Source organism: Trifolium pratense, linkage group LG5, assembly GCF_020283565.1.
Source record: "Trifolium pratense cultivar HEN17-A07 linkage group LG5, ARS_RC_1.1, whole genome shotgun sequence".
In the NCBI taxonomy this organism is placed as follows: domain Eukaryota; kingdom Viridiplantae; phylum Streptophyta; class Magnoliopsida; order Fabales; family Fabaceae; genus Trifolium; species Trifolium pratense.
The window spans coordinates 27037105-27052137 of record NC_060063.1 but is presented as its reverse complement, the minus strand read 5'-3'; the positions used below and the strand labels follow the sequence as shown (position 1 = coordinate 27052137).

The 15033-nt window shown below is 32.7% G+C and overlaps 4 protein-coding genes across 4 annotated transcripts in view; 2 read left to right on the top strand and 2 right to left on the bottom strand.

Moving 5' to 3' along the window:
• Positions 1-1109, bottom strand: part of LOC123883134 (glyoxylate/succinic semialdehyde reductase 1-like) — a 6713-nt gene extending 5604 nt beyond the window's left edge. Inside the window, exon 1 of the mRNA XM_045931856.1 lies at positions 839-1109. Within this exon, the coding sequence (XP_045787812.1) occupies positions 839-943 (105 nt within the window). The 5' untranslated portion in view covers positions 944-1109. The remainder of the gene's footprint in view (positions 1-838) is intronic.
• A 2579-nt stretch (positions 1110-3688) lies between these two features.
• Positions 3689-8488, top strand: LOC123884804 (adenine DNA glycosylase). The gene is made up of 7 exons (XM_045934022.1): positions 3689-4213; positions 5430-5489; positions 5809-5928; positions 5999-6096; positions 6228-6769; positions 7070-7176; positions 8087-8488. Exons 1-7 carry the CDS (start codon positions 3797-3799, stop codon positions 8177-8179), a joined length of 1437 nt encoding a protein of 478 aa, XP_045789978.1. The 5' UTR covers positions 3689-3796; the 3' UTR covers positions 8180-8488.
• A 971-nt stretch (positions 8489-9459) lies between these two features.
• On the top strand, positions 9460-11327 carry LOC123885569 (the record flags this gene model as incomplete). The annotated part of the gene is given in 5 exon segments (XM_045934852.1): positions 9460-9525; positions 9917-9995; positions 10513-10703; positions 10876-10945; positions 11053-11327. Coding segments are annotated over 5 exon segments (561 nt in total), but the record flags the coding sequence as incomplete, so codon positions are not given.
• A 150-nt stretch (positions 11328-11477) lies between these two features.
• LOC123885570 lies at positions 11478-14969 on the bottom strand. Its single transcript, XM_045934853.1, has 2 exons — positions 14623-14969; positions 11478-11832 (listed from the first exon to the last, which is right to left on the bottom strand). The coding sequence occupies exons 1-2, from the start codon at positions 14824-14826 to the stop codon at positions 11821-11823; spliced, it is 216 nt and encodes a 71-aa protein (XP_045790809.1). The 5' UTR covers positions 14827-14969; the 3' UTR covers positions 11478-11820.
• Between the last annotated feature and the right edge of the window lie 64 nt (positions 14970-15033).

The following is a 15033-nucleotide window of genomic DNA, read 5'->3' as shown; positions in this document are numbered from 1 at the left end:
AAGCTCAAATAAGTCAATCCAAACATACCCAAAATCTTCCAAATGCCTAATACCACTTAAAAACATAAATCCAGATAGACTGCTAGGCTAAGGTGCTTCAAAAAATGCATGGAATTAGAATAACAAACAAACATTATTCAAACAAATTATCACAAGGCTCTACATACAAACTCACACACACACACACATACACAATAGAAAACATATTAGATGTAATAGTTAGTTACAACATTAGTCACGATGCTAACTAATTAGACTAATTAGTTAGACTAAAGGACTATTTTGATTGTCTTATTTGAGCCTATCTATTTGCATAAGCTTTGTGACTGTTTGGGAGAACTTATGAAAACAACTCATTACAAATTTCTTAAGTTTTTGTCAACAAATTTTCATAATTTCTCCAATATAGCTTATGAAAATATCTCGTGGGATATATATATAAAAACAATTTATATTTATTTTATCTTTTTCTATACATAAGCGCTTATTATGCATAAGCTGCAAATAAGCTGATTAGTTAGTTAAACTCATGTCAGTAGATAAACTCAAATAAGTCAATCCAATCAGTCCTAATTAGTTAGTTAGTTAGTTAGTTTAACTAGTTAGTAATTCTCATTGGCTATATAAGTCTTATTACTTCTTCATGTAAAAATAATTCTTACAATTACTTTTCTAAACATTTCTATACTTTTTTTTCTCTCATCTATGAGTTCTAACAAGAACTGTAATAAAACAGTGTAAAACCATAAAAGGGTTGTTCTTGAATCCCATTATTGAGCATGATATTGAAAAATAAAAGAGTGTAATGAAATGAATAATAGCAGAAAGTAGATACTACCTTGGAGAGGGTTCTGTTCCAAACAGTAACCTTGAAACCATGTCGTAGAAGGTTAATTGACATAGCTTTGCCCATTATCCCCAAACCCAAAAACCCAATCTCCATTTTTGTATGTGATTTCACTGTTTGTTGATCACTCACTCTCACTGTTTTCTTCTTCCTCTCAACCAACAACCTTCGTTTATAGAAATTATAGAAATCAGAGTCAGTAAATGGATGCTTAATCTTTTATTTTCTGTCAAAAAGAAAAAAATCTTTTATTTCTTATTTATCAATATTTTTTGTGTAGGCACTTATTAATCAATTTATGTGTATTAACTTTCCATTATTCTATTCAACTTTAACCGGATTTTTTAGCCAATAAGCTACTTTTTGGAGGAAAATAAATCAAATGTTTAATTTAATAATAATTTACATATTCTGTTTTAATCTTTAGGGTATGTTTGGTTCGGGGTTTTTGGAGGGGAGGGGAGGGGAGGTGATGAAATATTTTAAATGTTTTGTGTTTGGTTCAAATTTTATGAGGGGAGAGGAGGGGAGGGGAGGTGAGCAAAATTCCTCCAATGACCAATTTTTGTTTCCCCCCAAATTGGGGGGATTTGGAGGGGAGGGGAGGTGAGGAGAGATGAATTATTATAATTTTAATTACATTGACATAATTATCCTCATATTTATTTCAAAATACCAAAACTTTCCTTTTAAAATTTATATTAAATCATACTAAGTTATTTGTTTGTTGCCATTTTTTTTACGTTGCTAACATCCTGTGTTTATTTTTTACCTTTACTATTTTTTTTTTGTTTTAATGTACTTTTTTTTACAAGATACTTGTTTTTATTTTTTACCTATCCTACAACATTTTTGGATGAATACTTTTTTTTTATATATAATAAAATGAACACTTTTTAATTCATTGCACTGCACATATACATATATATATAAACTATCAACAAGTTTTTTTAGGAAAATTAACTATCAATAAATTGTTTTATACATATTTTCATATTCTACACATTATATTTTAGAAGTGCTCTAATATTTTTGAACATAAAAAATTTAGTTAGAATTTTGCATTTGATTATTTCTGGAGTTTTCGGTTATTGAATTTTCATATTTAATTGTTTATGTAGTGAATACTGAATAATTTTAAAATGTTGAGATTTTGTAAAGATGACAAGGATAAAAAAGTAAATTAATTTTAGAATCCCTCCCATCCCCTTGTGAACCAAACACATATTTAGTAAAAATCTGTCACCTCCCCTCCCCTCCCCCTCTTTTGAACCAAACATAAATATTATCCTCCCCTCCCCTCACTTCCCCTCCCCTCCATTAAAATTCCTCCCCTTCCCTCCCCTCCCCTCCTTCTATTTCGAACCAAACAGACCCTTAGGCTCCCACAAAATTAGATTTAGTAATTTAAAATTTTGTTGAGAGATAAGTTTAGTTTTAATTCAACTTTTTTTGAATGATTTATTTTAATCGAAGTTCATTTGAATAACTTCATCAGAATCTCTAGTGATGAAAACAATCATTTGAAATAATTTAGAGCCTCTTAAAAAAATTGTGCGGTTTGATGTTTTTTTCTTAACAATTTTTTACTAAGTACAATTTGGTCATTCGTTGTGTTTTGAATTTTGATTCACTATTATTATGTTCGAGGAGATGTGGGAAGGATGAAAATTATAATCATTTATCTTTTGGATGTGTACTCTTGTTCGTGTGTTTCTTCAAATAATTCTTGTTATCACGCCTTTCTGTTTTGTGGGTCGCATTTGTTTGGAAAAAATGACCAAGTTTGTTTTTAGGTGATTTGATTGTTGTGCAAATGGTGTAATGGAAAAGAAAGATCCAATGTGTTGACATGTGATCAATCGATTGTCATATCGTTTTCAAAAAGAGGAGTGATATATCAACACAAATTTGTAGACAAAAATACGACACATTCTCTCTCTTCCTTCACAACATGCAATTCAAAACATGCAAAAAATATTAAAAAAAGCAAAAAAGTATATAAATGTTGTATATTTGTTTGATATTTGTGTTTGAATAACATTTTTGTTTCAAAAAACACACCTCACAATATTTTTATAATTTCGATAGAGAACCCCTTGAAACTAAGCACAGCTTGGAGAGGTCTCACGTTCTTGTTAAATAGAAACCTTCATCAGATAGTAAGTACAATTTCTATGTTGACGACTCGCACAACAAGAGGAGTGGTAGCTCGACTCGTGGTGGTTTACTAAGGGATGCTCATAGAAATCTTATCCAAGATTTTTATTGTAAAGTTGGTACTAGTAACTCTAACTATGTCGAGATGTGAAGTTAGGTGACAACGATCCTCACCTGCACTACATCCAACTCATTTCTTAAACCTCCACTAAAAAATGTTATTACTCTTTTCAATTTCTCTAATTGGTGTCCTTTAATTCACCATTGCTTTCAGAGGCTAATCTCTGTGCTGATATGGAGGATAATCTTTGTGCTAATATATGCTAGTCAAACAAGATCATGAGGCTCCATTACATTCAATTTTTTTTTTGTATTTTTTTTTGCTTTCACCATCAGTTTAATCTGGTTCTGAGATCAGTTTTGGCATCAAGTGGTTTCAGCCCTCTCTCAATCGCAATTACGAGGATCGAATTGTGATCCTTCCTACTAAGTTCAGCATCAATGCTGAACCGTTTTTTTTTTGTACATTAGTTACATTCAAATTTATGCTCAATGTAATTTCCTTAATCCCCTATTTTTATTGGATTGTAAGGACTATTTAATTTCCAGTTTAATAAAAAAATAAATTTGCAGCCTCTTATTATAAAATAAAAATAAAATAAAAAAAGAGAGAAAAAAAAAAGCACAATTTCAAATTTGGAGTGGAGAGCACAGTGGCGCTTTATGAGTTGAATTGAACGACACCAACGTGGGATATACAACAGTCGTTCGTTAATTTAAACCCATTTTATGTTTCTTTGTTTACCACCAATATCACCACTAACACAAATTTCCAACATCAACATGTCAGAGAAGAACAAGAACAAGAACAAGAACACAAGGAGTTACGTTAATGGGGTCAACAAAAAGACACGAACTTTGGTGAAAACAGAAGACATAGAAGACGCAGTGTCATTCTTCTCCAAAGATGAAACCCATAAACTTAGATCAGTTCTATTGGATTGGTATGATAACAACCATAGGGTTCTTCCTTGGAGAACAACCTTGAATGATAACAATGAAGAAGTAATTGAAAAGAGGGCTTATGGTGTTTGGGTTTCTGAGGTTATGTTACAGCAAACAAGGGTTCAGACTGTTATTGCTTATTATAACCGTTGGATGCTTAAATGGCCTACTATTCATCATCTAGCAAAGGCTTCTCTTGAGGTTTTCACTCATTCCCTTTCCCATTTTGTTTATAATTTTTTTTTTTTAGTGCGCTCCTCTCAAGGTCTCAGGGTGGTCGAATCCTCTTAGTGCCATTTCCTGTGTTGGACTAGTCCATATAGAGCAAAATACTTTAACTGGTCCCCTGCTCGTGGACGGTGGGATTGGTGTATTTTGGATTAGTCGGTCTTGAGCCGGATACCAAGTCTTAAAAAATTGATTTTTTTTCTCTTTCAAACATATTGTTGAGTATGACTCATGTTGGCTGTTAGAGGGAGTGGACTGTAGTATAGTAGTTAAACCCTGCATTGTACTTTGTAACCCTAAGTATGGCAAATGCTTCTTTTGAGGTTTTCACTCATTCGCTTTTTGTTTATAAATATAATGTTGAGTATGGTTCATATTCACTTAAAAGTGGGTGGACGATCGAGTGTAGTAGAGTGAGTGAGTGGACCATAGTATTTAAACATTGTATTGTACTTTATAACCCTAAGTATTGCATAATCGAAAAACTATAGCAGGCACTCTGATGTCGGAGATGTAGATGCGATTGGCCCAACCCTGTGATCAATTGTTTATGTTCTTGTGTGTATTTAATTATCTGTTTTCTTTAGAGTTGGATTTGCTGTTCTAACACATATTATTGATGGATAAGTGGTCACCGAAGGTTGGATTAAAATATAATCACTAAATAGAAATTTGGGAATCCCCATTATAGATGTGCTGATACAATCCCACTTGACTGGATTAGACATGAATGGAGAAGTTATGTGGAAGCTATAAGAAGAGTGGAGCTTTATAGTACTGACACTTCAAATTGAAGGCTTGTCTGGTGTGAGACACGACACCGACATATGTAATAGCATTCAATCACTTTTATTTTCTTAAATTATTATCGGTGTCTATGTGTCTCTTCAGTGTCCACTTCTGTATCAGTGCTTCATCAGAGTGGAGTAGATGGAGCTAGTCTGATAGATTGAGGTGAGGTAGATAGCGAAGTTGACTGGTCCACACAGCGAAGTTACCTAGTAAAAAAAGCTGGGTTGTTGTGGGGCTTTTGCGAAAGTTGTGAACTTTAATGCAAATGTTCTGTTATTCTGTTATCAAGTTCCTGTCATTTTTGGGGGTCATGACTAAATTCAGAAAACATTATGCTTTGGACACTGATGTTAACAAGTTATGAAATTGAAAAGCATTTTTTGTCATTTCTGTGCAGGAAGTGAATGAGATTTGGGCTGGTTTGGGTTACTATCGGAGAGCTCGTTTTCTTTTAGAGGTACTCTCTCGACTCTCACTACTACATTGTTTTTCTGTTTGAATTTCTAAAGGTTAATATGAGTCGAACCTTCATCACAGCCTTCATAGAGTATCAAAAGTCTCTTTAGGTCATGATCTTTTTCATTTCTTACTGAACAACTTCTCTTTCTGCTTTTGATGTATGTTAAAATCCTCAATCTCATGTAATGAATACTGAGAGAGTAAATTCCTGTCAAAGAAAGTAAAAACAGGTCGATAAGAGAAAAACTATGCTAATAAGTAATAATATCAATACATGCTGCAAGGTTTTATTAGGTTCTTTACATTTCTTTGTTTAGGGGGCAAAGAAAATAGTTGCAGAAGGAGGAAGTATTCCTAAAACAGCTTCTATGCTACGAAAGATTCCTGGAATCGGAGACTATACATCTGGAGCAATTGCCTCTATAGCATTCAAAGAGGTGGGTAGTTTCTCCGATTTTGGTTACTGAGAAGTAATTATTGGCTATTTCTCATGCATTGAATTATCAGGCGGTACCTGTTGTTGATGGAAATGTGATAAGGGTGATTGCGAGACTAAGGGCTGTTACTGAAAATCCAAAAGACTCGGCAATCATTAAGAGATTTTGGTGAGTGTTTGTGAACTTCTGAAACAAGATATTCGTCATTTAATCTCAGTAAAATTTTATAATCATTGTTTGCATTTCTATTCCTTAACTTATTTTGTTCTTTATTGATGTGTGTTGCAATGGAGATTAAGGGAAATAGCAGCTCAGTTGGTCGATCCGCTTCGTCCTGGTGACTTCAATCAGGCTCTCATGGAACTTGGTGCAACTGTATGCACCCCTTTGAACCCTAGCTGTTCGTCATGTCCAGCAACAGAATTTTGTCATGCGTTATCAATCGCTAAACGTGATAGTACAGCAGCGGTTACGGATTATCCTGTTAAGGGTGTGAAGGTTAAACAAAGATCCGATTTTTGTGCTGTATGTGTTGTTGAATTACTTGGACGTGAAACATTGTTAGACAATAACAATTCTAGCAGCAAATTTGTTCTGGTAAAAAGGCCCGATGGAGGATTGCTTGCCGGTCTATGGGAGTTTCCGTCTGTCTTAATAGACGAAGAAACTACTCCACTAGCTAGAAGAAAAGCAACCAATTGCTTCTTGAAAAAAAATCTCAAAATTGACATAAAAAAGACTTGCGATGTTGTTTCGAGGGAAGATGTCGGAGAATTTGTTCATATATTTAGTCACATTCGCCTCAAGTTGTATGTTGAGTTGCTAGTATTGCAATTGAAAGGTTTGAACCTCTTTCTTTCTATATTACATTACAAGTTGAACTTAGTCTTTTTGTTTCTCCACATCATGTTTATGTTACTTAAATAAGTTATGCGTCATATTTTGTTATATATTTTCATCGGTAAATATTAAGGACATGCTCGATGAAAATAATGAATGACATTGTATCCATCTAGTATAGGAGATTCGTTGATTTAAAGAAGGCTCTAAAAACTGTTCAGCCTGTATGAAAATGAATATAGTGATTACATGCTAAGGCTACTCTTTTGTACTAATGCTATTTTTTTTCCTCTTCTGTAAGGGAAAGTTGATAATTTGGTCAAAAGCGATGACGATGAAACTATAACTTGGAAATGTGTTGACAGTGATGCCCTCTCGAGTATGGGACTGACAACCAGTGTAAGAAAGGTAGTATGATGCTCTTAGCAACCCCACACTTAATATTGAGTCAGTTTGGATTGACTCATTTGAACTTATCTAATGGCATAAGCACTCGTGAGGCTATTTTAGAGATCTTATGGAAATAACTTGTGACACATATGTAAGTTGTTTTCAGCTTATTTCCATAAGCTCTCAAAGATAGCTTATGAAAACAGCTTATGACTTATATGAAAATAGTTTGACTTTATTTTATCTTCTGTTATAGAAATAACTTATATATAAACACTAATAAGTGCTTAATTAAGTTGTTTCTCCAAAGAAGGACACAATTCTTTTCAAAAGTAAGCTGCTAGGAATAAAGTATGTGTGCATGACTTTTATAAAGCTATTTTGTAAAAGGAATTTTGCAACACTTTCCTCATTTTTTAATGGACAGAGAAACCATAGTCACTACTCACTATAGTTTTAGCATTTCATCTCATGTTTCTGACAAAGTTGATAAAGAAATCTTAATCTCTATAATCATTAATGGGAATACTATACCTTCAAAATATGGAAAATTTCAAGGCTTCTTTTTAAGATAAACAATTAAAACAACAGATTCATGAGTGTTGTTGCATCTTTAAACTTCGATCAAGACGCGCACGTTCACACACATGTTACCCTTCTGTATATTCTGTGGCTATAGGGTCTGTTGGTTTCAGAAAACTATTTCTGTTTCTGGTTTTGTTTTTTGTTATCATTATAACTTGTGAAATTGCTCTATTGTTTTGATGCTGTTTCCAGTTTTCAAATATTTGTACGAAGAATGTTTTCTCAAACGAAAGAGACCGTTATCTTCTTTAGATTCAAAGAATCAAATCCAAAGTTTCTTATTCTTCTTGCTTATATCTTGATACCTATTTTCGTATCTTAACAAATTGATATACTATTGCAGGTGTACGACATGGTTCAAAAATTTAAGAAGAAACGAGTTCCTTCTAACTATGTACCAACCAAAAAGAGAAATAGAACAACCAAGAAAAACTAGCTTGGATGAATCAAATTGACTGCATTGTACAATACTGCAAATCAATTTGCTGCTACATAACACTTCTTGCATTTTATTCTTAGTAGACTGCAAGGTATTTTACAACATTTGATGTGATGCTTTTTGGTATGCATGGCAAGCTGTGGTATGTAAGGTTCCCAATATTTTTGGCATGTTATGTTTCTTTGTAACTGAGGTACCAATATATTTTGATTTTGTATTGGACAAAGTTAGTAGGAAATTAAGAGGACAAAAAACATGTATTATGTATTTATTTGATTAATCATGTGTTAGTTGCAAAATTTCCCATTAAATATCTTTGGTTATTTTTCTTTTATTTTGGAATACAGGAGGGCTGAAGCCTAATATATCTCTGGTTAATTTATATATCACACTTCTTTTTTTTTTTTTTTTATCATTTATTGATTTATTTCTTAGAATTTATATTGTTTTAAAAGTATAGTTTTTGCAAGAAGAAATAATTATATCCTCTAATTTTGTGTTGTCATTTAATTTTTAATGAGTGATTTCATTAAGGATTGTCAAAAGTTTCTCTAACAATATGACATCTCATTTTTGGAAGGAAAAAACAAAACTTTTTTTCTTTCTAATTAGTCAATATATTTTTTCACTATTAACACAATAATGTGTTATCCATTTGTTATTTAAATTTTTCATATTGAACTTATTTAAAAATTTGGTATTTAATCTGTATAATTTTTTTTTTACTAATAAAGATATACTTAGTGGTACTATATGTGACATTGGGATTGTGTTCAAAAACAGTACAGGTATGGTTTTTTAATAGCAAAGCCAAAATAGATAACAATATGCAATTTAGATGAAACTAGCAATAACATAATATTGGTTTTCAACTTATTTTTTATTTTTAAAAGTTCTCATTTTTACTTTCCCTAATATTCAATCCGTCTTTGGCAATTTTATTATATAAGGTTAATACTCAGTCACACATTTTTTGGGACTAGTTGTGATTGTTTTTGTATTCTAGTGTTCAATATTTATTTTTTCTTAAATAGATATATAGAAGGAAAATACATAAAAACCAGTGGTACATATTGTCTCAAGAACCATGTGGATCAGAAGGTTCATTCATTTTGTTCCTCCAATTCATGCTTCTCACTAAAACCATCAACAAACCAGTGACAAAAAATGGAATAGAAAATAAAAATAATAAGAAAAAAATGCAAATGGCACTTTTGTTAAGAGGTGGAACACTTGGAGATTCTAGCTTTCGTTTATGTTCTTTAAAATCAACCTCTTCTTCTTTACATGTCTCTCAAAATGTTGTCATACCAAACTCATCATCATCACCAATACTACCTTTGGTATGTCTCAATTATCAATTAAAAAATACTTATTCTATCTATCTATCTATCTATCTATCTATCTATCTATCTATCTATCTATCTATCTATCTATCTATCTATCTATCTATCTATCTATCTATCTATCTATCTATCTATCTGCATATGCGTGTATGCGCACGTGCGCATATGGTTCATTCAATAAACAATAACTAAGTTATAACTTTATTGGTCGTGTAATCCAAGTTATGTGTCAAGTTTAACTTTCAAGTTCACTTTTATAAGTTTTGGATGAGATTCTTCAAATTTAATGTTGAACATATATTGGGATAAATTGTATTGATATTTTTTGTTATTGTTGAGGTAACCAAAAATGACGATTAATTTTTATGTTTCTATTCTTGTGTTGCAGATTGCAAGTAGATTTAAAACAATCAGCAGAAACAAAATCATTTGTTCTGCCGTTCAAGAATCATCTACTAGTACATCAGGTATGTTTCTACATGAACATAATCAACAAAACTTTGGTTTAGTTTGGTTTTATTTTATGAGTTTAATTGGTATGTTGTGTCTGGTGTGAATTTTTCTTATACATGCATGTAATGGCACCTTACCACAAAAATATTTGTGAAGATATTTTAGGACTAACATAACAAAGTGACACTAAGAGTATGATTGAATGCACATATAAAACATTACGGTAATCGTGTATACAAATTAAATCCTTACTTTATTTGTGAATAACTTTGAGGTCTAGTTTTTATACATTGTTAGTAAAAAGTTTTATATTACTCGTGAATTACCGTCAATCTTATGTATGACTTTAGAAGTAGTTACGACTAACGTCAAACATTTTAGTGATCTACCAGTTATGTTTGGTTGACGGCGTAAAAAATATTTACACTGAAAAGGTATATGAAGTAAATCCATAATTTTGCATTCCACTATGTATGATTAGTCTAATTGATATTTGAAAATCTATAATGTAATTTCAACTTGTTCTTTTAGCTACTGCTGAAACAAAGGAGGAAGTAAAGGCAGCTCCGAAAGCAGCAACAGAAAAGAAGGCTCCTGCTGCTAAAGCTCCAGTTAAGCCTTTACCTCAGATGATGGAGGAAGATGTGATTCCTTCATTGAAAGCAATATTAGAAGCTCAACAAGATCTATCTGATCTTCAGCTGGTCTTTCAAGACAATAAGGTTAGGAATGTAGCTCAACAAGATCTATCTGATCTTTCCTTTATTTTTCAAGTATCAAATGTAGTTCCAAACATATTATGTATCTCTTCATGCAAGTTCATTTATAAAGCTTCACATTATTTAAACAAGTTACAGGTACAACATTTGATTCTTTTGTTATTATAATTGACAGTTGGAAGGTTCCTTTTCGAAAAAAGGAAATCCCTATTCATTTTGGGCATTCTTTCCCACAGGACTTACTGGTATGTGCACTGCATTTTGTGTCCCCTATTAAGAAAGTAATTCCTCACTAACATTGAGTTAAATGCACTTATTATTAACAAATGGTACCATCATTGTGTTTGAATAGGTCCAAAGGGGTTTTCCTTATCATCTTATAACTCAGGAGCAAGCACTGTTGAACCATTTCTGGTTGATGAGAAGAAAGTTACTGCAAAACTCATTGTATTTTGGGTTGAAAAACGTTTGGCAGCACAGGGGATTATTCCTGTATGGAAAGACTGATTCTTCAAAAAGATTTTTCATTTTGGTTGCAAATGATGTAGTAGTATACAGTTCAATATTCTCTTGTATCTTGGCTAATTGACTGTGGTATATGGTATATATAAAGTGTTGTTTGATCAATGTGCCATTTTTTGTATGCTTTGAAAATATTTTTATTACCTTGTATCTATAGTTGCTTGACTATTTAATACACACATCCACATGGTTACAAAGAGACAGACTAGTAATTTCAATTTTTTTTACATGTATTAATAAAAATAGTAGTAGCAGTAGAGAAAAAAGTTAAAAGCTCATGTATTGAAGGGAATATGTAGTTGCTTGTTGGCAGAGCCAGAAAACATGAAACTGTCAATGCATAGTATTACTATTACATATTTGCTCTACATAATAATACAGTAATAAAAAAAATAAAATCGTACAGTAAACTTTGCTTCATCCGTTTCTGATTTACCTCGATATTGGATAATCAGCCTAATCTCTCAGGGGAACAAAAAAGCAGGTAAGAATTTTAAGGTTTCCAAGCAGTCTGTTTTATTATGGTAGTTTCCTCTACAAACATTTTGAAGCAAGCGTAAAGCTCTAAAAAGCATTTTACTGGAGCGCAAAAAGATATCTAGCCTTCAACCTGCCAAAGAGAATGAAAGCTTTATCAATAACCACTTACAAGCAAATCAGAGCTATCAAGAACATATAATAGTAAGAATTAAAATAATTATAATTGAGATCTCTCCCCACCCACCCAAATTCTCTTTCAATAGTTTCTAATTACCAGCAGAAAATGTTAAGGTTTAGTCCTTTGAGTGTTATATGTTTTGATTCTATGGGCTAAATATATGCTTCCCTCTACCATAGTACTGGTTTGACATCCTTTGAGTGTTATATGTTTTGATTCTAGATCAGCATTTCGAGAAGTTCAAGTATTTAATGTAATATTTGAAAACGTAAATGGACAGTGGGATTAAAAAGAATGTATCCGAAGCTCATCTCAATTATAATTAAAATAATTATAATTGAGATCTCTCCCCACCCACCCAAATTCTCTTTCAATAGTTTCTAATTACCAGCAGAAAATGTTAAGGTTTAGTCCTTTGAGTGTTATATGTTTTGATTCTATGGGCTAAATATATGCTTCCCTCTACCATAGTACTGGTTTGACATCCTTTGAGTGTTATATGTTTTGATTCTAGATCAGCATTTCGAGAAGTTCAAGTATTTAATGTAATATTTGAAAACGTAAATGGACAGTGGGATTAAAAAGAATGTATCCGAAGCTCATCTCATGTACTAGACGTTCTAAAAAATGGTCGTGGATTTTATAGTTTCACTAACATATCATAATCCATTGGATGAAAATGATATCTTTTATGGTAGAACCAAGCCTTAAGACCTTATTCCACTCGCTGGGTCAGTTAAGCCAAAAGCCAATTTTTTAGCAAAATCATTTCTAACACGGGATTTCTTAATCATTCATCCTTGTGTATTTTTAGACTTTCCTCTGCCCTTTTTAATCATAGGATTCAGAACATCAGATTAGATGTTTTCTCTTCGGGCCCCCCGTGTTTCTTTTATACCTCCAAATATTCCAATTTTGCCCATGATAAAAACTTCGGTTCGCAGAAACCGAATTTTTTTTAGTACAAATTCAGAGTAAAATTCAGTTTTTATAAACCGAAATTTGTTTTCAAGGCAAAAAAAAACTTCGGTTTCTATAAACCGAAGTTTTTTACAAGGGCAAAATTGGAAATTCAGGGGTATAAAAGAAACACGGGGGGCCCGAAGAGAAAATATCATCAGATTATCGTAAATTGATCCGCTTCTCTCATCCGGGCCCAGTTTCTTCCCACTTGGCCAAAAACCCACAGACACAAGTTTCTGCTATTGATGCAAACCCAATATTATCCCGGATATATCAACTCCTGATTTTATATACCAAAACAATCAGCCACCTTTTATTACTGACGAGTATCATATAATGCAGTAAACTAGCGGAAGGATGTCGCAGTATAAGACTTCTGAGACTTTTTGGTCTGGGGATGCTTTGATCCTGCTAAATCTTTTCAAAGTGTAAGATGCAAATTGTTTCCACCATGAATATGACAACATGTCAGTATCAGAACACCAATAACCACGTCAACAACCATAAGACTTGCTATGAATAAAACCCGATTCCCATAGTCCATTTTAAAAGACTAAAGATGTTTCATAAATTGTTGCTTCAAGAACTTGACAACCAAAAGTTCTAAGATATACATAAAATAACAAGCATCCTACACCATAGTAAAAATTCCCACATCAGGCGACACGTAAATGGAGTTTTTCTTAGTTTTCGGAATCAATAGGTGATGCTAAACTCGTATATTATTCCACAACAATGTTGTTAAATAGCATCTATTTTTTTGTTTTGTTTTGTTTTGATATAAGCTGTTAAATAGCATCTATAGTGGCACTAGACCACTAGCACAGTGGAATGTTGCTAAACGTTGTCAAATAGCGGCTATAGTGACACTATATCACTATTGCATAAAGGAATTTTAACAATCCACTATTTTCCATTATCCTCAATTGACAACATTGTTCCACCACCATAAAAACCTTTCCTCGTAGTAATAATAACAAGAATAAGAGTGCTAACAAGTAACAATACATTCTCTATTACTTTTTTCTTCTTCTAGACTCTCTTCTTTATTAAGTGAATTCCATCCACTAAATCATGTGAGTCTCACTTTCCTATTTAGTGAGACTTATTATTGAGAAAGGTAGTAAATCCCACAAAGAGAAAAAAAATTTAAAGAGAAAGATTGATTATTTGAAATTGATAGAGTGAGAAAACTAGATATTACAACGAGTGTAGGACACACTTTATATAGTGATCCTATCCTAACTAAGCTAACTAATTATAACAAGATGACTAGTATCCTAAAGAACTTGCAACTAACTTAACAGTTTCCAACTAATTCTAACAATCTTAAAATCTCAGTTGAGTCTAAGTTTCTAACTCAAAAGTGAGAGATGCCTCCAACTATAAACACATTTACAGGTCATATCTCATCCAATATGGAATTCTCGACACATCCCCTCACAGCCACGAGTATAACTAAGCAGCCCTATAGCAGGTGATTCAACTGATCTTGAATAGATTCTAATAAAATTTTAGAATATCTGAGTTATAGACCTAACTCAATCCTACGAAACCGGTTTGTAAGATGATATATATCTCCCACATAACAAACACATTTTAAATTCAAGTCATATCACATTCCAATGTGAAACTTCCAACCCTTATTCCCAAAAGGATGAAGTTCACATGAACTTCAAACAATAACAAAAGCATCTAATAGTAATAATCCTAAATTATCAATAAAAAATAACCGTGGCTAGGGTTTGTTCAGCGAACAACTTCAATTAAGTAAAATACCTGATCATGATTGGAAACGGAATTATGATTCGGCAAAGTGGATTCGAGATTGGAGATTCGAGTTTGAAGAGCGTCGAATTGATGAGTGATGTGAGAAGATAGAGCGTGACGATCAACCCACAGATCCTTCCAAATGAAATGAGAAACCACTGCAGCTGAGGCGGTGAATCCAACGCCAAACCATAACAATCGAGTTCGCATCATCTTTTCTTTCTTCTTCTTCTTTCGCACAGTCACCGCCGTAGAAGAACAAAGCTACACCTCGTAGTTCTCTTTGATGATGATGATGATGGAGCGAGATAACCCGCACACTGCTTGTAGCATACTAGTAGTACATCTTGGCCGTTGGATATAGAGTTCTGTCATTGTCATCTATGTCGTTAATTTTCACAGATCTTTTTTGACAAAAAC

Bases quoted from the DNA above. Each gene is read 5' to 3' on its own strand.
- LOC123884804 (XM_045934022.1), top strand. From the start codon at position 3,797: ATGTTTCTTTGTTTACCACCAATATCACCACTAACACAAATTTCCAAC. The intron at 5,490-5,808 runs GTACTCTCTCGA...TTCTTTGTTTAG, and splicing joins GAGCTCGTTTTCTTTTAGAG to GGGGCAAAGAAAATAGTTGC. The intron at 5,929-5,998 runs GTGGGTAGTTTC...TTGAATTATCAG, and splicing joins CCTCTATAGCATTCAAAGAG to GCGGTACCTGTTGTTGATGG.
- LOC123885570 (XM_045934853.1), bottom strand. From the start codon at position 14,826: ATGATGCGAACTCGATTGTTATGGTTTGGCGTTGGATTCACCGCCTCA.